The sequence below is a fragment of the Varroa destructor genome, unplaced genomic scaffold (genome assembly GCF_002443255.2).
Source record: "Varroa destructor unplaced genomic scaffold, Vdes_3.0 BEIS01000004.1, whole genome shotgun sequence".
In the NCBI taxonomy this organism is placed as follows: Eukaryota; Metazoa; Arthropoda; class Arachnida; order Mesostigmata; family Varroidae; genus Varroa; species Varroa destructor.
The window spans coordinates 14,065,603-14,090,425 of NW_019211457.1; the positions used below are offsets into that span (position 1 = coordinate 14,065,603).

The window sequence follows — 24,823 nt, forward strand, 5'->3', positions numbered from 1 at the left end:
TGGCGCGAGGCCATCAACAAAAATGGCGCAAAGTTCTATTTTATACTAATTTTTAAATTCAAAACGTAGTCAATGCTCATTAAACAACCGTATATACTGTAGATTATTTCTCATACGTATATGGGTTGTTAACTAAAAAGGGCATCGATCATTATTATTCCTTGCCATTCGTTAACGGTCGACTTATCGAAAATGCCTAAAATCTATCATACTACAGATATTGGCAAAGTAGCGAACCTTTGAACAATCGAAATGTATTTAGCTGAGCTGGCTGGGGCCGCAAGATCAATCGAACGAGAGACCCAGTAGCAGACAGCATCAACCCTCGATCCTAAGTGTTTAGATTAAGCTAAGCATTCGGCTAAAAAGCGTATATGAAGCTTTCAAACAACCCTTTGTACTCTTACAAAAAGTTGGTATACAATAGAATGCTGCATAACATGTGTCGCAATCGACGTGTGCACCTATCGGCCAACTTGAACTCAGCTAAACATAGATAGCTGATCGATGTAGCTGTTTTTGTTCTCTAAACGAAAACATGAACTGTTCGAGGTATGGCACACATTCTGCCATAATGATATATAGGCATGTTGAACCATCATCATTCTGTTATTCTCTGTGTGTTTGTGTGTGTTTATGTATGGCTTATTCAGTTTCGGTGTACCGCTTCTCGTAGCCAATGGATACAGATGAGGATACACATATTTAGTTGTTATACGAAACCGCTTAACATTACGACGGTGGGTAACCTAGATGATAGCAAATGATCCGGCAAACGCCGTCACCGAGGCATTGAAAACAGAGAGAGAGAGAGAGAGAGAGAGAGAGAGAGATAGGTTGAGCTGAAACAAAAGATGACCTAAAGGAACGATGCGCGCATAGAGGCATCGCTTGAGCCAGCTTGCTGAACGAGTGGACGCTCTGGTGGAAAACATGGTCATAGCGCGACAAATCATCGGTGATCATTAACATCAGTTATCTGAAGGATTTGGCGACAACGTTTTCCTTCGCTGTCCAATAAAAGGACGAAGGAGTCGAAAACAACAAAAACATTAAACAGACATTAGCACATGAGCGCTAAATCCACACTGAGCTCCACCGAAAGTCATATACGACGACGCAGGATCGAATGTAGGTACTGTGTTGAAATGAAGCAAAATCAATTGTTACACAAGCTGAACAAACACGCACTTACGACCAGCAATTTCTTACGAAAATGTAATAGTTGTCCTGTTCGGCCTTTATTTAGTTTGGTTTCAACAAGGGCAAATTAATTATAGCTCACTGCTTTTTCGACTGTCTTTCTGATCCACCAGCTCACCAGTCAAACAAGAGATGGTTTTTATGGCCTTAATGCCTTTCGACAACTGCCGTGCGCGCCTAGCAAATTCTAGTTAGTACGGAACAGCGTCAGCGCGGGAACCGTGCATGCTACCACAAGAAGGAACTGTTGTGATTGGAAAATATAAAAAGAAATCTCATGTACACTCGATTTTCACCTATATGCATCGGGCATATCCTTATGACGTGAAGCGCACATAAAGTCCAATAGGCAATAAATGACGTTAGCTTTACCTCAAGTGCCTGATGACACTGCTATAGATCCGGCGTGTCCTAAAGAAAAATTACACATCGTGCATTTAACCATGACGGCATTTTTTTAATGTTTTCTACCGACTACCTCCTAGTGTTATTATTTCGATTCTTTTTCCACCATCCCTTGCTGCGGTTGTTGTTAACACAGAAGCATCGTTAGTGTTTTTACATGCCGGCTGAGGTCGATATATTATCATAGATTTAACGATACGATTACGAGGTTATAAGATTATGTATATACCCTTTAGTGAGTTATTTACGTCTGCTGAACTGCAGGAGTCCTAGGGGTTTGCTTGACATAAGGTCGTACAAGACATCAGTTCACTAAAAGCACGCGCTTATATATGCAAAGGCAAACTTATGGGCGCTACAGAAGCATCATGACAGAAAAGGAGCCGTTTCATTGCTAGGCCCTGCTGATACGAAGCGATACTCGAACGTGTTCTGCCAAATGGCATTAGTCAAGCCATTTCGACATACCAAGTAAGTTTACTTCTCCGACCGATAGCGGTAGTCAACAACATAATTGAAATTTCAGCGTCTGTATATAGTGGTGAGTAGCTTCTAGAGGTACACTAAAAGGAAATCGACATCGACGATGAGGTGGCTGAAGCCACACGAATGAAGACTTCTTTTTTTTTTCGATTCGCTGCTCCATTACCTACCGACACATGTAGGTGGAATTAGACTTTATCACCATTTTGATTGCCTCTGTCTTCCTCACACTTTATTTTTCGTTCTTCGCCATTTTTTTTTAGAGATTTTCCTATCCACGTTCGTATTTTCGTACTTTCGTACTGTGTATACGAGCGAGTTCGTTACGTTACATGGATGCTACATGGATGTTTCTAGGCTACAATAGCTTCAGTCGCATCGTTATCTGTCATTCGTCATATTTTTATTCTATGTTATGTCTTGGTCCCTATTTAGATCTCCGTTTTCTTCGACAACTTTAGCATCGGCCAGTATATAACGGATAACTAATCCTCATCAGCGGTTGGCCTGTTATCCCACAAAAGCATGCTGGATTCAGGGTTCGTGGCCAATTTTCCTAGCTTTCGGTTACAAACGTTGCATTCATTACAAAGCTGCATAAGCGACAAACAGCAACGGCAATAGAAGCAATAGACGGAGAGGGGAGAACAGAGAGGCCAAGATGAAAGGCCTACAAAAAAACTCACTCAAGTGGGTAAAAACACATGAAGCAACGCCGGCCCATTGAAGAACAGCGGCGTAGAACGTTAAAGCAGCAGCTGCAGTAACAGCGTCAGTGGACGACCGTACGATGTATTCATCTTTTCATGTTTCCGTCTCCTGTGCTTCTCGACCTTAGCTCACGTTCATAAGGTTACATAAGACTTATTTATACGAATCGAAAATCTTCGAAGCGACATATGGTGCCGCCTAAGACGACGACAGTGCGGGAGCCTAGAGCAAAGTGCACACGGAGCCTTGCTGAACCACCTACAGCTTAACGTACGATTTAGTCCGGCCAGATCTATCCACCCCCGAGACTCTGTAGTCATTGCTGCTATTATTATGGGATAATCTTTCCTATCCTCGAGGCGAAGATCAATCGCGGCAAACCTTAACTGTACGTGCATGCGCTCGTGTGGCTACGTAGTTATACCTGTTTACGTGATGCTCTTTGTCACCCTGAATCCTGAATCATTACTAACCCGGTCTGTTGCTAAAGTAGCAGCATTGATCCTCGTAGGCCAATGGATCGACCTACGGATACAGACAAACAGTGCGCTCCACCATCGTAATACTACTTCTTCTTCGTCTGCCTGACGTTTGCTGGAATATGGGGCCCTATCTTTGTTCATCGCAACCAAACTATCTTAGATCGTCCGTCCATCGTTTTTTTTTTTTGATGATATCTACTGAACTCAGCGAACACACGACCGGATCGCCGGTAAGCACTAGCAGGAGCCGGCTGGTATTCATAAATATATTGTTCCTTGTAAGGTTCTCGTTGATCTGTGTTAGCTAGTCATGTACGTAAGGGCCAAACGCAGCGAGCGCACGACGAACCGTCCGATCCCAATACGCTTTCAAAGCACCAGCATGAACTTGAAGCTGAGCTGAATCTAGCAGAACTAATAGACAAATAGTAAACATCAGTGAGATGCAGGTAGCAATCGTAGCGACCAACACTAGAAGAACGGCTGTAACGCAACATTTAGTTACATTGACTTCCATTGGTTTGTGGGAGTGTTCGTTTGCTATTTTTTATAGCCGTCATTGTTTAGATCGGGACTTCTTTGTCGTCGTCGGTTCAGACAACAAGCGTATGCCCAACGTTTAGGCCAAACAGAAGAAAATAGGGCAACAGGATAGGGTTGCGCGCAATGTGAACACGAAATGACGTAGTCTGGTAGCTGTTTCTTTTTTTTTTTCATTTTTTCTAATTCATTTTCATTATAAAAGCATATTCCTTTAGGGATATTCTTAGCAAAATTGCTATGCTGACATAGTAGCCGAGATCGGGCTAACTTCTGCAAAAAATCGGCCGTGCCTCGAGTTGAATTCGCTACACGGTTCCTGCTTCTACATGTTAGACTACAATCCGGTTATGTTAGCACAAGTGAGTACGCATGTATGGGTAACAACGCAACCCTTTCGTGCTATCTTAGCGAGAAGTGCAAGGTCGACGATCGTTAACCTGTACAAACACCGTAGCAGATGCACTGTTTATATAGATGCACGTGTAAGATTAAGTGAAAGGATCATGACAAATTAGACAAACGGCTCTGCAGGTAATGTGCAGCAGGGGTATCAAGGAAGCCATCTTAAGAGCACAAATGCATGAGAGTACTGCAGAATGATATCAGGTGGGGAGACACAACGAATTCGAAGTAGCAGTCCGCTAGGGGTACACGGCAGAAACGCCACTTGCAATAGCACTACAGCTTACATAGTGTTTTACTTAACTGTTACACTAGAGACGACCTCAAGCACGTTCGTGTGTCTTGCGGAACTATACTTTCGGTTATTTTACGTCTATCGTCGTTGGTGTCTCTATGCTACCTGCGTCTTTGTAGTTGGTTCAATTCTGTGCCTACCTGCCAGTATATTTCTCTTTTTTGCCTTTCTCGATCCGTGTTTTTTCGCCAAAAAAAACGAACGAACCAACCAAAACCATTCGTTTAGATTCGTGTATACACTAGGAACGGACCAACCCTAACCTATTCGTTATGGGCAGACGCAATATGGGAAACCAATACAGGGAAATGCAGGGAGCAATAGCAAAGTCTAGGAGAAAAAAGAACGGCTTATTCTCAATCTGCGACCGACCGACCAGCCGAATGAATCACACAGAAAGGTAAGAGACTCGAGGAAGAACGACACGCTAGTTATTTGTGTAGCGGCTGTACTAACAGCAGAGGATTCACCACCCCACAGGCTGGAACGGGAAAACACACAGGGGCAGTTCTACTTGAAAGATGATCTCGTCGTAGAGAAAATACGAAACGACGCTTTGGCCATGCTAATAAATACCACTTGTACAACTAATAGCAATGATCCTACATAGGAAAGGGCGGGGCAGTATGTGCCCAGCATGAACAGAAAAAACTGAGTTAGTAGTAGGCAGCAATGGCGGCTTAGGCGTGACTACATGAGTTCACGAAGCAGCTAACTAAAGAGTAGCCATGGTCCGTTTCATCGTCAATTTAAGTTAGAAAAATACGAAGTAAATATAGGCGTCGTTAGCTACGCTTCAGTATACATGGTAGGGGAACAGCACGCAAAAACTACCACATGCAAAGCACAGGTGTATCCCGTGGCTGATGATGAATTTCGGCCTTTAAACAGACTCCATAGAGAAACATGGGTTTCATGTGAAAATTAACGCCGTGGGCACATGTGCGTATTTATGCGACGCGTTACTCTACAACAATAGGAATATCAATGCGTCATCATCATCGCGATAGTCTACTCTAATGGTCGCTGGAAATCTTACCGAGACACATATTGCCGATACTGTCACGAAATTAGGACAAAAAAACCGCCATTGTGTCCTAGCTACCAAATTTGAATGGCTGCTATTCCGTAGAAGGCAGCAGATCGTGTAGTCCAATGGTGCAAAATTGCCAATGGAAAAAAAAAATATATTGGTACTATTTGCTTCCATCTGACTGGCCTTGAAATGGTTAAAAACTGTAAACTAAGTATCAGTCTATTTTTAGTTACCGCTTTTTGCTCAGTATTTTTTACGTCTATATATCGTAGAGAACAAATACAATAATATTAAACATTCTGTACGCTGCTGCGAAGATAACTGCGACCAGAATCGCTGCTGAGCATCGTTCAGTGTTAACCAAGCAAAGGACCACTGCCAACGGATGGCGAAGGCGGTCAAACAACGCCCCTAGTGACAAGAATGTCATAGATAAAATAGATGGATACACAGCAGCTCCAGCAAGACTAAGAGCAATTGTCCACTCGAAACCCCTTTCTCCGCCCCTCCTTCGCCGCCCGTTTTTTTATGTTTCGTACTGTATCTTTCTCCAACGGTCTTTGCCTGTCCATCTACCGGGCCTGCGCTCAGTGCGAACGTATTTCTCTTGCTGGTGGCTAAGTGGACAGGGGGATGGGGAGAGACTTTCTTTACGTTATCAATCCAGAACCAGGAACAGCAGCAGCAAATGTGTGCCGTTAAATTACGAATACAAACGCACCTCCGCACATAAAACGATCCCCTGTGGATCTACGATGAGAAGTAATTCGAGTCCTTCGTCAACAGTAGACACACCGGTCCTATTGTTGCCTGAGTGTCCGCCGGCCTATCTACAGTCCTCTTTGGCAAAAATACGCTCGCGTGCCTCCCGATAGATGTTTGCACTACCGGCAATGATCCTCAAGCTGATTTGACGTGGACGAATAGATCCGGCGGTTCATTTGTGGTCGACTGTGCGACTTCGCTGACACAGTGATTAGGTGCCCGACGCGCGGATCGTCCCGCAAGCCACGGTGACGACCCCACTCGTAGACGCACGAAGCGGCGCTGTTTTCGTCGATGATGATGGATTGATTATAAGGCTGTTACTGAATAGTACGGCTGTGATTCGTCTGCTAGCAGGCGTCGATCGAAAGTTTAATTTTTACGTAGAGATTGATCCTTTATTATTGTTGCTGCTGCTGCTGCTGCCGCCGCCGCCGCCGCCGTTGTTCTTGTTATTGTCAGATCAAGGACAAAGCACAAGGCAAATAGCCTCTAGCCGCGCCTACATGCCAAATAAATGCCACCCTACACAATCAAACAGGCCAATCAGCTACCAATGATCGTATATCATCGTCCGTAGACTGTCTGGCCTATGTATTGAAACCGGAGTGAATCGTCCTTTTTTCCACCGAAATCGGCATAACTACGATTCCAACGTCGGGCCGCTGTTAGTTCTAACTCAGTGATTGGTACTATGCACGTGTGCGATATATGGCTTTATGTGATAGGGTCAGTGTTCCGCAGAGTCTGACAAGTAGATGTAAGTTCAACGGTATGTACAAACGCAATAGCAAATGCGTCAATAACGCTCCTTTTTTTTGTTTTTTTTCTCAATTCCGTAACTAGTGATAAGTTTTTTTTGCAATTTGCAACAAGTTGGGCTGCAGGCAACCCCAGTACATAACGATTTCATCTTGAGTTTTTTTCGCGTGAACGGTTTACACCAGTGCGTGCAAATATAGAATCAAACCTCCTATATATATATATATTCTAATAGATTTGTACTCAGTTTAAATGGTTATAACGTTTCCTTCGACCGCAGACCTTAGGCTGCTGATAACGGAAGGCTAGTAAACCACAAAGTGAGCTGTAGCATTTGATTCACCTTGTTTTGTCAATTTTCCGACATAAACGTTATCCTTAAGGTGTTCCCACAAAAAAGTGCATTAATGTCAGGTCTGGGAAACAAACAGAGTGCTTTGTAATACTCCTTTCTTGTAGTCGTCTGTACGTCTCCTGGGATATATCCTTACACATATATATGTGTAAGGAAGAAGACACTGACACAGTGATTTCGGTTTGGCCTTTCCCGTTAATGGTTTGCCAGTCGCGTTACCCCATGTAAGCACTTTGTGGACAGATCGACGAGCACGTACTCACATGTGGTAAGGCGATTGGTAAATTGTTGTCGAGAAAGTAGTGGCAAGTGTCAAACAGAGGAGGCATCAGAAGTGCTCAGATACGCTCGCGATATTGAACGCTCATTGCTGAAAACTTATGCCCATTAACTTTTCGTACGAAGGGGGCAAACAAAACTAATGATTGAATGGATGCAAGCGAACAGAATTGAACTTGAAGTGTTTCCTTTCGAAATGTAGACGCTGAGACGTAGAGATGTATAGGCCGCGACGCATGGTTGTTTCAACTGTACTATACTATAGATTAGTATCTGAATTCGGTGACAAATGGAAAAGACCACCCAACAGACAATGCACACGGAAGATCGAACATCCTGCCATAGTAGCAAGTAGATAGACATGGATATTTTATCTATACTCGATAACAAGTAGAAAGCAACGGTGACTTCAAGCACACTAAATGGAACACAATGAAACGCCAAATTCTCAGATAACATGCTTTGCCTAGCGTTCTGTATCTGCTAGGACGATCTAAGTTACTTGGTAGCGACTTAGGATTCCTAGAAGATAGATAGCGTAGTTGGGTTGACAAAAGCTTTGCGTGCAGGATATGGCCAAATCATATTAGCTACCGTTAAATGCGTACTGTTCAAATACGTAAGACAGCGGTTACATAGGATAGCGATTCTATAGTCGTTCATCAACTAATTTTCGATGGTGCAACGACACGTTCACTGAAAGTAATCGAATAGAGAAAGTAGGGTCTGACCAATGGCAGAGTTGGTGGGTTTTTATTGTGATTTACAAAGTATTGCCCACAACATACATTCGTACATGGACCACACAAAGCGAGTAATTCTGGAAAAAAAAATGTCTACGAACATTCATTATCTATTACTTATAATTTCCAGAATACAGAAAGTTGCCTCTTGCGACGTATATTGTGAGAGCTAAGATTGTGAGAACGATCCTTTATGAGCAGCAATATGTATCCTATTTGGGTCAGCAATCCATAGTATGAAATTCGTACCATAGACATGGCTTTAAAAAAAGCGAAAAAAGTGCAGAAGCAACAAAAAAACAATTTTAGTAAACAACAAGTTGCTAGCAAGATCAGTTAAATTCTATAAACATCATTAGGCTATGCATTGCAATACAAGGAGACGTTCGTTATATGTTACGGCTGCAGGCGTTGCCCGGCAAAGGACCGGGTAAAATTCAACATTATTATTTTGTTTATTTGACGAACAATGCGACAAAAAGCGTCTGCTCGAAATGATCGAAACTTGTAATTGGACCAGCGCAGGCTGCGGCCGCGGCGTCTCAACAACGACGGAGCTTTCCAACAGCCAATTGCTTAACATAACATCCGTTCCTCGTCATGTACGATTACTGAGCGCGATACAAAAGAGGTCACGCGAATCACTGGCGATTTATACACATATGCATTACATATATATATATATATATATGAGCAAACGTAAGCCGTGCACTGAAGGTAGCCGTTCCCATAGTTTTAAGATGTGTAATTTTAAATCTATTCCCAAATGCTGGTACTTCTAAAAGAGGCAATTTCTGCAAACAAGCAGTTAACTGGTTCGCCTGGCACGAGGTCACTGCGGATATAAAACACTATAGACGTATAATATACACTAATGGAAATAAGTATGTTGGGTGTAATGTCTATGGGGTAACGGAAGGTAGCACCTTTCAGATTAATTTCGACTGGACCGTGTGCATATACATACATATGATGTCCCGGTTGAATTGTACTCAGTTTCGTCTGCAAATCAAGAGATATATTTCGGGTGTTGCGTCAGCTACTGATCGTGAGCATTGCTTGTCGCGTGGGCATCTAGCAGTATTTAGGAAGATGTAATATTCTAATGTAGACTTACATAGTGATGGTAGACCCGTCTGTGGGTTGACCATGAGCCCCACGTCGAGACTGTCGAGGTCGTTGCTGTTGAGGGGACCCTGTGAGTCGCTCAGCCATGATGGGTCCAGACTGTCCAGTGCTCCCATGCCTTCGAGGGGCGGAAGATGTGGCGAGCCGAGCTCAGCGTTTCCGCCACAGTCTAGCTCGGACGAAGCCATTATGTCGCTTTCAATCATTTCGTGCAGTTGGAGGCACGACTCCTCGTAGAGGTCCATCATAAGCATCATAGAGCAGCGTGGTGAGGGCGGATCGTTCAGAGCCGCGCAACTTCCAGTGAAATCTGTCAGCCCCAACCCCGCACCCAGGCCAAGATCTTGGCCAATTCCGTTAATGTTGGCGACGCAACTACTAAACGCTTTTCGCCTGACACTGCAAGAACTAGCGCTGCTGGCTATGCCGATGATAGCACTTGCGGCCTCTGCGGCTTCACCTTCGGCCCCGCTACCGGCTTTGGCAGCCGCTTCGTGGGCCGCGGGGGGCAGGATGACGGATTGAAGGTCACCTCGTCGCAAAGAGAAGGACAAATCAAGCTGTAGGCCGACGAAAAGAAAGGTAACCTTGACGAAATCTTCACCAGACAAACGGCGGATGAGGCGGTTAATTCTTGGATGTTCTTTGAAGAAGACTGTTTCAGGAACACACAAGTAAAGCAATAATTTGTAGATTACCTGGGTGGGTCAGATTTTGCTGTAGTTGTATTTTTGGCGATTAGATTGAGACTGGGATTGTGTTGACAACTTCGACTCGGCGCTTACGCTGATTGGGTCTGTAGCAAGGGTCACTTTAATGCCGAATAGACAGCCTTCTCTCTGCTGTTGGCTTGAACACTGTTGTAAGCAGCCGGACGTAACCCGAAGGGTGTGTTCCCTTCCGGATCTAAGGTGCGCGTATCCTGAAAAGGGTCGAGAAAAACAACAGATGATGCATACAGATTGGTGTCAGTCGGTTGTGAGTTATAAATTGTGCTACAGCAGATCCTAAAAGATCATAAACGTATGGAACATACATGTAAGAAGAGCTACGATCAGAATCTTGCATGATATCAAAGGTCTCCTTCGACGTGGCCTCTTCCCATTGAGAAGGATTCCTGTATCAGGCACGACCCTCCAGACCGACATGGTGGTACACAGGTTTCAGAGCCCTTGCGCAATCATCATAATATATAATATAATAGATAGATTTCGTTTAGTTAAGTGAAACGTTGTCTTATAAGAACTACTAGGGTAATCCACTCAGATTTTTTTGTTGAAGGGAAACTGAACCTACTACCATATATGCTAGGCCGCAAATAATAATGTCAAAAAGCACGCTGCATTTTATTTATTCGGTTATTTCTTGAGAAAAAAACGTACATATATATATATATATGTGTGTGTTAGTTGTCCTATTTAGTATGTATAACCTTATCATCGTGTCAAACCATTGCCGTCTCGACCGGTACCATCTTGCAATCTTGTCACCTCGTTTAATATTCCATTGTCCAACTGTCAATGTCAAACCGACCTGATACATATCCAGCATTCGTCAACATTACTACAAATCGTTCTCTTTCCTAATGTCCGCCGCTCCCCATCGTTGTCGCCTCTTTTCTCTATGAGAAAACTGCTCACTACATCGATGTAGCTCCATAGTTAGTTTCGCTTGTAGACTACAACAGCGTTCCTTGGCAACGATTGTCCCCACGTAGAAAAATGAATAGAACGAATGCCAATATGTGTCGTCAGATTGGGAACAACGGAATTCTCTTCTCTATCGAGAGAAACAAGCGGAGGCTCTGCCATTCGTTCTCCAGTAAGTCATGCTATACCTAAGTTAGGTTGTCCTTCAAATACGAATCGACTTCATATCCGCCATCGTCGGTAACAGAGAGAGAGAGAGAGAGAGAGAGGGGGGGAGAAAGTGATTCATCGGCTTAGATGAGCAACGGAACGATAGCAGCCCGCCGAAAAGGTCTCCCTATTTTCACCGAGGCCGCGCGTATTTGTTGAGTTTCGACACTATCCGGCACAAGCTCCCGACCCGCCGCAACTTTCGAGTTCCTGGTTGCCCTAATGTTGCCAAGAAGTCTCCCCCACACCGCTCATTTCCCTTCTTTCATACGAAGCTGTTAAACCTACCATCTTGCTTTGCTGTGCACATAAAGAGGGATAGAAGCTTGATTGGCTAGAGAAGCAATAAACAGGGGATTCAGACTAAACTACACGAAGGCTGTCAGACTTGGCCGCTAGCAGTGTACGATCAAGGGGAATGCTGGAACGGATTCAAGTGGGACGGGCGCTTGCGGCCGCTACTACCGTTAACCAAGCACACATTCTGCTTGCACGCCCGCGTTAGATTTTTGCTGCTAAAAGGTGCTATGGGAGACGCATACCAATGGCTACTCAAACGTCTCACCTAAAAGAGGCTTTAGAAAAGCGGACCAGCACCCCTCCCTAAGTCTCGCCTGTATCGAAAACGGAATAGTAGACTGGAAGGGGAGGGGGATGGGGTAGATTCGAGCACAGCGCGGGATGAGAAACTATGGACATTGCAGGCTGTAGGGAAATAGGGTAGAATATAATAGAACTGGGGAGGTTTGGAAGGATACGACAGCGGCGCAAGATGCCAGCCGTTACCATCGTCCATCAGCCGATCCCAAAGCTAGCTCTATATCCTGGTAGCGCCATTATCCTTAGGTTGACCCCCGAGGGAATGGACGCCGGTAGATGGCATGTTTCAAGTTGCCACTGCTGCTTACACACACGAACATACGCACAAATATACAGCTCCGCATATCTTGGGAAGTATCGACGGATGGCAACGAGATCTAAACGATCAACGAGACATCTACGGGAGTCAGGCAGTTTCAACAGGTAACCGACCGACTCATGCACTGATTACAAACGTCAACAGCCAGCATTTGAGCTGCTAGGTAAGAAATACAGAAATGCGATGAGGAGTAAAGAAGTAGAAGAGGCTGAGGGGAGAAATCCACGAGGGCTCATCAGGGGCGCATAGTGTAGTCGAGCGAAGAAATAACTACCATATATATATGGTAGGATATAGCGCAGCATCGAAAAATCGTCCGAATCGACAGCTTGGTGGCATTTCCGAGATGCTGATTTGTTTGAACGAAACATATTATTCTTCGGATGATATTTTTCTTGTAGTTGATGTCGTCCTTCTGATCTGTTTTGTACGTAGAGTGATCCTGACAGAAGTCTATACCTGTACGATATATACACAAAACAATCGAATAGATATACAGACTAGCGTTTATAGAAACGTACGTCAACTGCGTTGTGTGTCGTATTCATTTCGCAAGCGGTTCCGCCACGAATAAATGCGGCACTTTTTAAACAAATAACAGCGGGCTTACCCTAACTGTGATTTATATACATCGCATATTCAACTGGGGACAAATGTTGTACTTAGAGGAACAACACAGTATTTATCATGTAACCATAGGAGTTGATTCTCACGTGTATTGAAGATAATATTTGATTAAAATTGTAGAAATGTAAAAAAAAAAAAATATATATATATATATAATATATATATATATATATATATATCGAGTTAAATTCGGTAGGTATGCATTTGGTCACGTGGTTCGAGAAAGCAATTCCGTTTCTCATATCTCATCGTTCCTACTTCTACAAGCACATATAAAAACACACACACACTATACACACACATACAAACACCACACACACACACACACACTGAAACACACATTCACACAGAGCAAGCCATATGCATCAGCCATTTTCGTCGAGTGTGATGATAATGAATTCTGGTTAAATGGGGCCAGAAATGACTCAAACCTAGTACATTGAATGCAAGAGCTTTTAAATAGTGACGTAACAGTGATCTTGTTCTCGGCACCCCCTGATCTGTTATCTCGCCATGGCAATCCGGTATTCAGAGCCAAACCAGACTTGCCAAACCCTGAGCTCAGAAATCCGCCATCTGATTTGACCCTTGTGAGATCCTCGGACTCGATAGCCAGATCGGGCTTCGACAAGTTCCACCTTGCTGTCAACATCGATTTGTGAGAAATGCCTTTTTTTATGCGGCAGATCCAATGAAGATGTGATATTATAATGAGGGAGGCACAAAAAATCGTTATCGGGAAAAAAAAACAAAAAACTCATCAATCATACAATGAGGTTGGGACAGCCATACCCTTGGTACAGTACGAAATAGGTGTTTCATAATAGTTTATTGGCGTAAATGGCTTTTCCAGATATTGAATTTTAGCTTATTGTTTCTAAGTGCGCCGTTCAACTGAACCTCAATAGTATGGGTACAGATAACACTACTATGTTTTACTATACAAAAGCTATGGAGCTGCATGGATGCCTAACGCGGCTTTATTTCTATCGATTACTAATTACATTTGGACGTACTGCGTAACAGCAGACCCGCTCGCTCCCCAACTGACCCACATCATTTACAGCTTCTGTAACATGTTATGTATGTCCTGCTTAATCCGATAGCACTCCCTTCGGACGGCATGTTGTACAGTCGATGCGACAAGCTGAACCATATGATTAGCCTATACAATTTAAGTGTGATCTCCTTTATTCTTTCAGGCCTCGGATCCGTTATTGTACCGCTTGGCCGTTAAGTTCATTGAGGCGTAATTTATATTACTAATTATTTATATAACTAATTTGACTGTCGAAACGATATCGGACGAATATATTTTTAAAGAAAATTTAGATTAAAAATTAGAAAAATATCGGCGGCTCTATAAGCTGTATCTTAATCTATAATGTAGGCGTATAAAATGCTACGTTTATACAAACACGACGGATAACAGTCATTTAGATTTAATCAGCTCTGACTCAAATGCGTCCCGTTTAGCTGGTCAACCAGCTAAGAAATGATTTGACAAAGTTGTGTTTAAAATAATATATCATTTATCTAACACTTGATGTAAAGTAGTCCTAATAACGTGAGTCAAAGAGTCACCAAAAACACATCTGCCAATAACGAGACATACTATTAGTACTTACTCAGCTCTGACTGCGATGGGTATCTTCTATAGTAAAATTGATGTGTATGTCGGTACGGATCCAAAAGATCCCTGGGGTTATCCTAACCCATATCGTAACCTATAATGCGAGGTTATTACTTATATTCAGTAAGGATTACGTTGTTCAAATTTTGTTCAATCGCACAGAATAATGAGAAAGTTCTAGTAAGCTAACTAACCCCAAACAAAATCCTGGCTCTCCAATGTAATACCTACAGCACTCGAAACTTTACCAATCACGGCGCAGATATGACGAACTATAAGCGGTCAGGCTAGATGGTAGGTAGAAGGCGACAATCCTAATGTCGAGCTAATGGAGCTTGGATATATCTGGATGCCTTTTCTCCAGCGCTTTCAACCTGCATCATGCGAACCCTCTTTGTTTGTCCTATTTAGTAGAAACCACTACCACTAGTATTGCGTTAACCACTTCAGAAGTTCAGTTCTCGAATGTGTATCATCATCTTCAAGGGATAAACGGGAACCAAGTACGGGTAGTCGTACTGTCGCACTAGTGTCATTTATCCAACATTAGACATCCTATAACAAGATACACAGAGAAAGAAAGGAAAAAATGGCGTGTAAACACCGGCCAGTGACAAGGTTTCGCTCGGCCTCGTAAAGGGACCTGTGAACGCCTTGAGGAGTAGGCCGCAACATTAGACCATATTTCCCCATGAGAATAAGCACCAACTGACACAGCCACTACGGCTGCTTCAAACCAATAGATCGCCCGTCTGAATAATTGTGCGATTTCAACAACAAATGTGTTCGTGGTATAGTGAAGTGTAATTCGTATAGCGAAGGACAGTTGCCAGCTTTGCGTGAGCCTAGATCCTACTTTACAACCTTACTTTATATAGGCACGCCCCAGCCTATGTAGTGGTTTGGACTGCGGGCCTGCTTGGATTCCTAATGCTTTATTCCGGACCGCAGTCCTACAGCGATGTATCCGTATATTATATATGGGACTCTACCCATATATAAAATATAGATCGGCGGATAATAGAGTATTATACAGAACCTATTTTGATGATAGCCATCTCGACCCACGCCGGCTTATCTGGCTACAATAGCCATGTTATTTTCCCCACTATCGCAGGGAACGGTACAGCTCATAGAAAAGGAATTGAGCTCTCGTAAAATATGACTGTAGATATCGACGCCTGGAATCACAATAACGGTTAAGTGAAAATCTGCATGGAAGTACCGTGTTTATGTTTCTTCCACAGAAGGGTTGATTCGAAGAAACCTTCCAATATTATCAAAAGTTTAATAAAAACTTAGCCGTTTGGTGATAGGGTGCCTGCCGGCTGCTAACGTACTACAAGGACGGTCGGCAAATGGAGCAATGTTCCGTTGTCGCCAGATCTATATAACTCGCTTCGTTCCCGCTTAGTCACCCACTTTGCCAGCTCGCAAACTCATAGTTTTACTCGACATCTCGTCGATGGAAACATTCAAGCAGACACAATCTAGATTAGACCGTTCGATAGTTTTTTCTTCTTTGAATATTCTAGTTAGATAATAAACAGCCTACTAAACTCCATGGCCGTTCTCCGCCTAGCCGCCAAAAGCTATCACAATGAAATAGCTCGTTTTTCTTTTTCGTATATGCACACAGCGTATATTACTACATAGTAAGGGGCGTAATGGACATGATCAGCTGATTATAAACCAGAGCCGATAAATTTCCAAGGACATTGGTTTCTTCAGGCCATACAAAATTCATCGAATGTCCCGGCATAGAGAATAAACTATCGGTCCCTCCTCCGTTCTCCCAGGGTCTACGCGTAGCTTCGAACAGTGACAAAACGCATCGTTTTCAAGTGTGAAAAGAAGTGTCATCAATCAGCCGCCACGAGAAACAAACTGAACCTACCAGACTTCTAACTTAATCTGATCTATTTTAGTGTACCAACATCTGGATTTCGAATGTGACAGAGTCACCCAGCTATACATACAATGCTATCGACCAACGACATCTGCAATCCTTTCTAAATATCGATTGGTAGGCCAGTTTATGGAGAGAGCATTTGAAACGGAACGACTGGATCATCTTACGGGTACCCCCGCCCCCCTGAATAACATCACGAAACGTCAATCCTGCACCAGTGCAGTACATTCTATAAACAATGTGACTTCGTTGTTTGTAAATTGTATCAAATAGTTTAGCAATCAGTAAGTCGAACCTTACCTCGGCCGTCTTTGACATTCCACAGTACCACTGTATAGCACATTTTCTGTAGCTTTGTTCCCTTTGCCCTCCTCAGCTGCAAAATTACTCATCAGATCATTCTATTTGCACTAGTCATCAATAGCAACAATAACGTCAGAGGGAACACTTTGTGCAGAGTAAAAGATTGCGCAACAATTAATTGTACGGATGTTTTTCGACGCTGCTGATAGGCTGGCGTTGTTATGAATGGAGCATGGATTTGGCATTATAATTCAATGCATTTTACCCCTTCTGGCGTCAAACCTTCTCGTCCAGCGAAAAACAAGACCTTGCCCACTTATAATAACAATAATAGCTCCACTTCGATATATTTGTTAGGCAATTACATATATTATTACGAAGTCTATAATAAGCCGTCGATAAGCTTTTTCGTCCATTTCTCGTTGCATCACCGACTTTGTTCACGCCTTTGGTGCGTCTAACCAGTCTACCTAATAAGACTGTATATTCTTTCTATACGAACCGGCCATCTCTAGCACTGCAAATGAGCGTTGTTCGTTTTTGTTAATCTTTAGTCTACAGGGTTCATGGGTTTCTGGTTCTCAGGGAGAGCTCGGAGTATCGCGAGATGCCCTCTGCATGAGTGCAACCAGTCGCCAGCCTCCAGCGGCATCGCAACCAGGGGACAGAGTCTTCCGAAAAGTGGTTCGCGTCGATTGCAGCGACCAACGATTGTCGTTACTGTTTCCTAGACGCTAGCTTAACGCTCTACAAAAGTTGTTACATCGTCTCCATGCCTTTAGCATGTCCGTAGCATCATTGTCTCCCGCCTCGCTCGACACTGACGTGCATCTACAGCGACTCGAGCCTCTTTTATCAATAGACGGAAACAATAGGGTTGACTGGTCGCTTTGAGGGACGGTAATGACTGCAATAGCAGAAACTGCATCACCATCAACAATAACAAGCAAATGATCAGTGTGCTTTAGCCGCTCGACGCTGGCAACTGCAGGTGAGCCCAAAGCGGCTGCGTCTATTGTATTGCGCGCTGTGGCGCGACGCAGTCCGACTTTGACGGACCCTTGTTTCTAGCGCAGCCGATCCGAGCCGAGTCGGGGGTCGCTGCGGACGCTCAGGCTGCTCATGTTGATGCTTTTGTCTCTGCAATGAACGACATCGCGTGTGCAACGCGAGCGGTCGTCGCGGTGACAACTTATAGTCAGTCCACAACGCGTTGTCCGGCAGCATCGATAGCAGCACTCTTTCAGTATCAACATGAAGAACGACTGGCGTTTCTGGCCATTGTAAACGCTAAAAAAGGACGGACAGACAAACACCGGCAGGTCTGTTGATTGTTCTTACGTATGCGTTTGTGTTATATGGCCACGCCATTGTTCTCGTTGCCGAGCTCTTCCACTCTCTCAGTTTTTTTTTTCTCTCTCAATATCTGTCGCCCGTCCGTCCGCGGAAGGTGTCAACGAACCCATCTTGGACCGCGGCTGTAATTCCGGCGGAATTGACATGTTACTGTGACAGACCGGCGACTAGGGACATTTGAAAATAAGCGCCATATTTTGTTCCTCAACTTAGTCGCTCGTATCAGAGGTGATGCGGAACGTATGCGAACACGATGCACGAATCGGGCCTTGCATCTTTGTAAGCTGCAGCAGCGGTCCTAACGGCCGCGAGTGCTTTACAATGTTGTTTATTTCTTTACTGATGCCGATCTCTAGCGAATTTCGGCCTATGACACTGCTTTCGTATAGTATGTCGAGCCCCCTAGCGACCTTTACCGCAACTATCTGTATATGTATATATTTGTTGCCGTCAGGAAGGGTTGCAATACACCAGATAGATGATGCTGTTCGTCTGCTCGTGGTCGGATAAATGAATAAATGTATAAATATTACGTGCTACTGACCGCAGCGCAAACTTGTCGCGCATAGTCAGACGATGAACTGTCTCTGGCTATTTATACTAGCGCGCGCAAACACACACACAGCCGCGCAGATAAACACGCACGCGTATAGACCAAATGAAACTGTGAGAAGCACGTGCGTAAATCAGCATAATTTTGCATACACATAGGGATAATTTAAATGTACACAACAACATTAAAATATAGGTAGATATACAGACAGACGCATGGGTTCATTGTACCGGCAAGACGAATAGTACTTGAAGCCATATTTGATATAAACGTGAATTCATAGGCGAAATAACACGCTCCTCCGGCCTAGGATAATAGCGTTATGTCTTTTGACCATCCTCAAATTTGATGTAAGGGCTTTTCGGTAGCCTGTGCAAAGGTCTCTTTAGGATCGCTTAATCGCCGCTACGCTGTCACCATGACATTCTTTTAGCAGTTATAACTTAAGTGCTAATTCCTTGCTCTGCTCTTAGTCTGTGAGGCCTGGCATACCCAACCTTCCTGACTTTTGTGACCGCCTGACTAACGCCGGTGACTCGCGAATCCGATTTCCGCGAATTCGAAGGTGAAGACGGTACATGACCCCTGCATTATACTTGCATGCACTAGATACTGGACTACCAAGCAAGTGAACCCCTCCCACGGGAGAAGTCGCTCTATATCATCGGCTTTTTTCTTTTATTGGCGAAGACGACGAGTGACTTTCGCGGCCATGGCTACTACTGTTATCGTGGTCACTGCTATCGTTGTTGTCAACATTGTTGTTATTCAGCTAAATTCAGTTGCAAAGCAACGAATATGATGTCGAAGGAAAGGAAGTAGCAGACAACGAAATAAAACCGGTGCAAGAGAACGAGCGTGGACAACAGAGCTTTTATTTAAAATCTGTCTGTCCTCTCCTCCAGCCTTTCTCCTAACTATTCAGTGTCTTATTGCCGGGTCTCTATCGACTGTATCGTTATGTTGTCCTATCCGTCCACTTATGCCGCGCTGATTCCCTTCGTCTGCTCTCTGTTTAAGCTCAAGTAGAAGCCAAATGGGAGAATAAAACGGTGTTGTTGTCACGCAGTCGCTGCCGTTACCGCGAGGCCAATAGTCGCTATTAGAACGACCCGCTCCACAGTCTCCCACTGCTCGACGAGCGATTGCTTAATGTTTTGCGTTGAGCATCACAAGCGACTAGGCTGAGGCTGACAGCGACAGCGGACGACGCGGTCGCTCGTCCCGGGTTCATGGCCAGTCAACGACGAAAGTCAGTCTCCGACTACAGCCTCCGCACTAGCACCACCAAAAGCGGTAGAAATAATGCCTTGTAGTTGCGGCACGCCGGAGATGACCGCAGTCGGGGCCATGGCCATCCAACGTTCCGTTCCTCTTTCCTTCAAGTAGCCGCTGCTGAAACAGCCGCGAAGCGATGGCGGGTTTCTGGTCTATTGAGCACGGTTCTGCCGCAACGTTAATGCGGCACGACAAGAGCGCGGCCCCCGTCCGATCGAGTCACGAGAAGTCAGCGCCGCCAAATGGGGAAGAGAACACAATACAGGAAAGGAGGCAAAAACAAAAGTGGGAGAGTGTGTGAAAATGACACAGAATTATACTCATGTATATATATATATATATATATATATATATATATATATATATATATATATAGCAAGGAAGTCAAACAAAACGTTGCTCATCTACAAAGTGTTCTCCCGAAACCGCTCGTGGTCCTGCAATGACAGCAGAGGATGCAACCAGTCTGTGGTCATAATGATGGTTCTGATGGTAACACATCGAAGTTCAGTAGCACTCAGCCGTAGTAGAACTTGGAAAGGGTTCTGGATGGCAGAAAAAAAATAGGACCTGTCATACCCGCACGATTAGCGCATAGGCTTGGATTGGGGTGGGTTGGCCTCATTAGAAAGGTATTCGGAAATTGGATCGTTTTTATGGAAAAAATTGAGGTTCATGTGATGTATGCGTGTTATTTCAAGAGCTTTGCGTTTAAGCTGTACGCATCGACTGTACTTTGTATCTAACTATACCTATTGTATGTGTGTCTGTCGTTGATCAGATGTTAACGTTAATTAGAAAAATAAACAACGATCGTTGCCTACATAGCCTGAGGCAATGTGCTCGTAGCCGTAAGGCCGCTTTTTTTTATACGAAACATCCCCTTCCAAATTTAATAAAGCGAAAGAAAAGAACATTGATAGTCAACAAAAAGATGAAGTTTATCTGGAACTAACCACCCGATGATTTATATGGTATTGTCTCTTTCTAACAATGCTATAAAATATAAAAACCCCTATACTAGAGGAAATCCTTAGTTCTAGCTAGTGGAACTCGTATGACCCTTTAGCCAAGATGACAAAACAATACACACATGGACCAGATACGTTTATGCAAATAAATCGTTCCAATATGCAGACAATGTCTTTTTCTACGTTTTTATGTATTTGATGTATTGTTTATGACGTTTTCATGTATTTCAATGTTTTATTTCATATTCTTTTATTTTATAGTTTCAATCCAGAAGTCGAATCGCAAGGTTCTTTGCACCGGGCTCAGTTAGTGTCGCAGTGCTTCCAAACATCCAGTGGCGTTTCCTTCGGCCGGCTTCCTCAATATCAATAACACTTTCAGCGGCAGCACCAGCAGCAGTAACCTCACTACCTCGAATCACTACCATGAGAATCAGCAGCAGCATTGCCGGCGATGTCAATACACTATTACAATGTGTTACCACCAGCAACCCAAGTATAATCTTAGGCACAGTCTAACACAGATGGGAAAAACTAGCAGATCCATGGGGAAGCTTATCAAAGGGAGCATTGTCCTTTTCAGCCTTTTCCCTAATGGAAAAATATCCATATATATTCTGTGTTTCCCCCTCGATTCTGATTTTGTTTGGATCTCCGCCAGTTCTCCTCATCTCTTTGAAACGGCAGTTGCATAAGCAGTATCAGCGACCACGGCACTGAAGTAGTGTTTCTTTGCTGCTTGCCGGGCGACGGGCCAGAAAGGACAGCTTATCCCTTAAATGCCCTTGGTGTCGTGCGTGTGTGAGCACCAGGAACGACGGCTGGAAGAACTCCAGATACCAGAATGTATAAATACAAAAAGTTCTGGTTGTCATTAGCAACTGTTCGGATGATTTCGCTGAGCGCCGTCTTTTTCCTCACTACTTTTCCTCATATACCCCAGCCTCTCTCTCAAAAAGACAGTTTATTGAAAAATTATCCTTCCGTTTTGTGCCGCCGTTGCAGCCACTGGCTAGAGCTGCAGCAACAGGCCATGCAGTCTGCGGGAGAGAAATTTCGCTTCTGTTCGTCCATATTTAAATTGTTTGCACTTGCTGCCTTGCCGTTCGTCCCTGTCTGACTCACCCACTCTCACATAATAAATCTGTACATACGTTAACGACATACCTTAGACGTCACAAGGACATCTGTTCTGTTTTTACTGCTAAGGCCTTTTCTGCGCTCTTGTCGAAGTTGGTGGATCATCAGCTGTGAGGATTCCTTTCTACTTGTTGGCAGAGGCTTCGTGTCGGTGTAATTACATATCCGGAATAATTTTGTATATATATATATATGTATATATATATAGTTTAGAGTCCGAAAAATTAGTCCGCGCGAATGAATGGAGCGAACCTTTTTTATCTCATACTCCTCCAGTTTTTTTTTCTGATGTTTACACAGAGAGATCATTTTCAACACTCACGGCGATTTCGGTCGTTTCACAAAATGAACGCTCTAAATACGTGCATGCTCTGAAATAAGGAACCGATAATAACTGAAGCGGGGCGCCGGCCACCGCCAGGGAATTCGCGCATGCCTTCAGGAGTCATGTGGGACTCAAACGATAGTTCACTAGCCCGAGTCCTATCGGCAGCCTAATCCCACCGTAGCCCGTCCGCCCCCGTAGGCCTTTGTATTAGCGCTACAATAATACTGCAACCGTCTCCCAGCTTCCATTTCCTCTAGTGGCCCTGTGTTTAGATGAGTCAGCTTTGCCTTGTTCCCTTTCCACTTTTCGTAATGTGTTTTGGCTTCTGCCCCTAGAAGACGGCGGACGCGGCAGCCGCGCAAATAGATGGCCTCGCATGCACGCAACCACGCGACAGCACTTAGTAAAAGAAACGAATTGCGCTCCCTATTATGTTCTGGTCAATGGGCCAGTACTGGCCCTACCCTGACTTTTCCTCGCCCCTTTTCCTAAGCTCTCTACGTCTTGATCCATAGACCGGTTCTGGTCTTACTAGTCGGTGTGGTACTGACTTCGTGATTGCCTGTATATGGTATGGCTGTCGATCTAATAGTGGCAGTTATTTCTCCAGAAACATTCGACTGCCTAGACGTTCTTAGGGCGTTAGCAGCTGGCATAGACATCGCCATCGAGGATTACGAACCAGTACTTTCATTAGCGGCTTGTTCGAGAAATAGACGCTGCCTAATTTAATCTGTGAATGCGCTTATCAAATACCGAATACACCATATACAGCCTGGAACTAACCGATCGAATCCAAAGGACACTCAAATAATCGAATAACCCTTACGCCTTTCGGCCTTTTTCTCATGCCACAATACAACCGCACACGTTCCGCCAAATCGCAATCCTGATTACGTACGTCGTTTCACGTAAAATTGTCTCCGAGCTTATTCTCCCTTCCAAAGGCAGCAGCAGCACCGTCACCACCACTACTATTTCTTTGATCGTGATCCAAACATCAATTCAAAGAAATTCACGTCCACGTTAATCGGGTCCTGTTAAGTCCGACACATGAGCAACTGGGCTGAAGCCGGGTTTGAGGTTCTGTTACGGGGCTGGAGTGTGGGGGCAATCTCTTGTAACCCGAAGGGAAACGGTAGTTCTACTCTATTCTGCCCTGTGCGGTATATACGGTGAGCCTGATAGGTACCCATGCTGGCCCTCTTCTTCCCTTTCCTCCGTCAGTCTCCTACGCCCCCCACGATTTATTTATTCCGCACAGATACCGCGTCCCTGTGGTCGGTGGCGCCACCGTCCGTCCACGTTCTTCTCATGTTCTAGTCTGGTCAATCGGCTGCCTGTTTCCCTGGCTGTCCCCCCATCGAGGCGCCATCGATAGTTCAGCCACGCTCTTCCCTCGTCGGTGGCTTCGGACGGTGAGGTCGATGACTCCTGGCCATGGAAGCCGAGGTCAACCCGCCGGTGGCTGTGTCGGCATCGGCTTTAGTGGAGTTCTCTCCCATTACCACAGTCAACTAGAGACCGCGCGACCGGCAGCTGGAGGCACCGCCGCCGCTACAGTGGCGGCGGCAGCAGAGCGGCGGCAAGCGCCAACAGAAACGATGTCTGCAGACCGACCGACAAAACGAATGAACGAAAGCTCGCAGGCGACTCGCTGCTGCTGGTTCTGGTCACTGGCGTTGATGGCACTGATGGCGCTATAAACAGCGACGGCAGTAACAAAAGACAATTTCTGTGGACTGTTACAGTGTTATCATGATGAGAATGCACATGAGCGCCATGTGATGGCAACAAAAGAACAGTGCACGGTAGAATGGGTAGACGGGAGCGGACGAATACCAGAAATTTCGATGGCGGCAGCTATGTTAGTAAAGGACGGAAAGGCAGGACGTGCAACTGGCTTACGCAAGGCCATACGGTGGTTGGTTTTTCGAGGGGTTAGATGGAGACCGCCTGGGAAGAGAGAGGGAGGTAAAATAAACCGTTCTCCCAAAGTAGATATATTCATGTTGTGATCAGATCGTTAACTGCATAGAATACGCAGAGCAGCAGTTCAGTATATGAAGTGAGTACTACATACGACGAACTCTAACAACTAGCCATATTGTCAGACGCTCTCATACAACTTAACAGATAAACATATATACTATCATAGTCACTAGAAATATCATATTTTCGCATTCAAAATGACACCACAACATCTTTACCGACTAAGCACCCGTACCAACCACCCAAATGCATTTTCATGATTCGCTACCATACTGCCCTTATGATTATCTCTGTTGCAGCAAGCCTATTCAGGGGAAAAAGGTCACAGTATGAACTAGCTAGACGGTGCTGGATTTCCCC

At 44.5% G+C, this 24,823-nt stretch overlaps 1 protein-coding gene across 9 annotated transcripts in view; it reads right to left on the minus strand.

Annotated features, from left to right (window-relative positions):
* Positions 1–24,823, minus strand: part of LOC111249741 (uncharacterized) — a 99,948-nt gene that overhangs the window by 26,939 nt on the left and 48,186 nt on the right. For 8 of the 9 annotated variants that reach the window (XR_015325913.1, XM_086986380.1, XM_086986377.1 and 5 more), the window contains one exon: positions 9,582–10,514. Coding sequence is in view for 8 of the 9 variants with exons in the window: in XM_086986380.1 (XP_086842506.1) it covers positions 9,582–9,849 (268 nt within the window). In the remaining variant the exon portion in view is untranslated. Of the gene's footprint in view, positions 1–9,581; positions 10,515–10,628; positions 10,764–24,823 lie in introns of all 9 variants that reach the window. The other variant, XM_086986373.1, reaches the window with a different exon arrangement.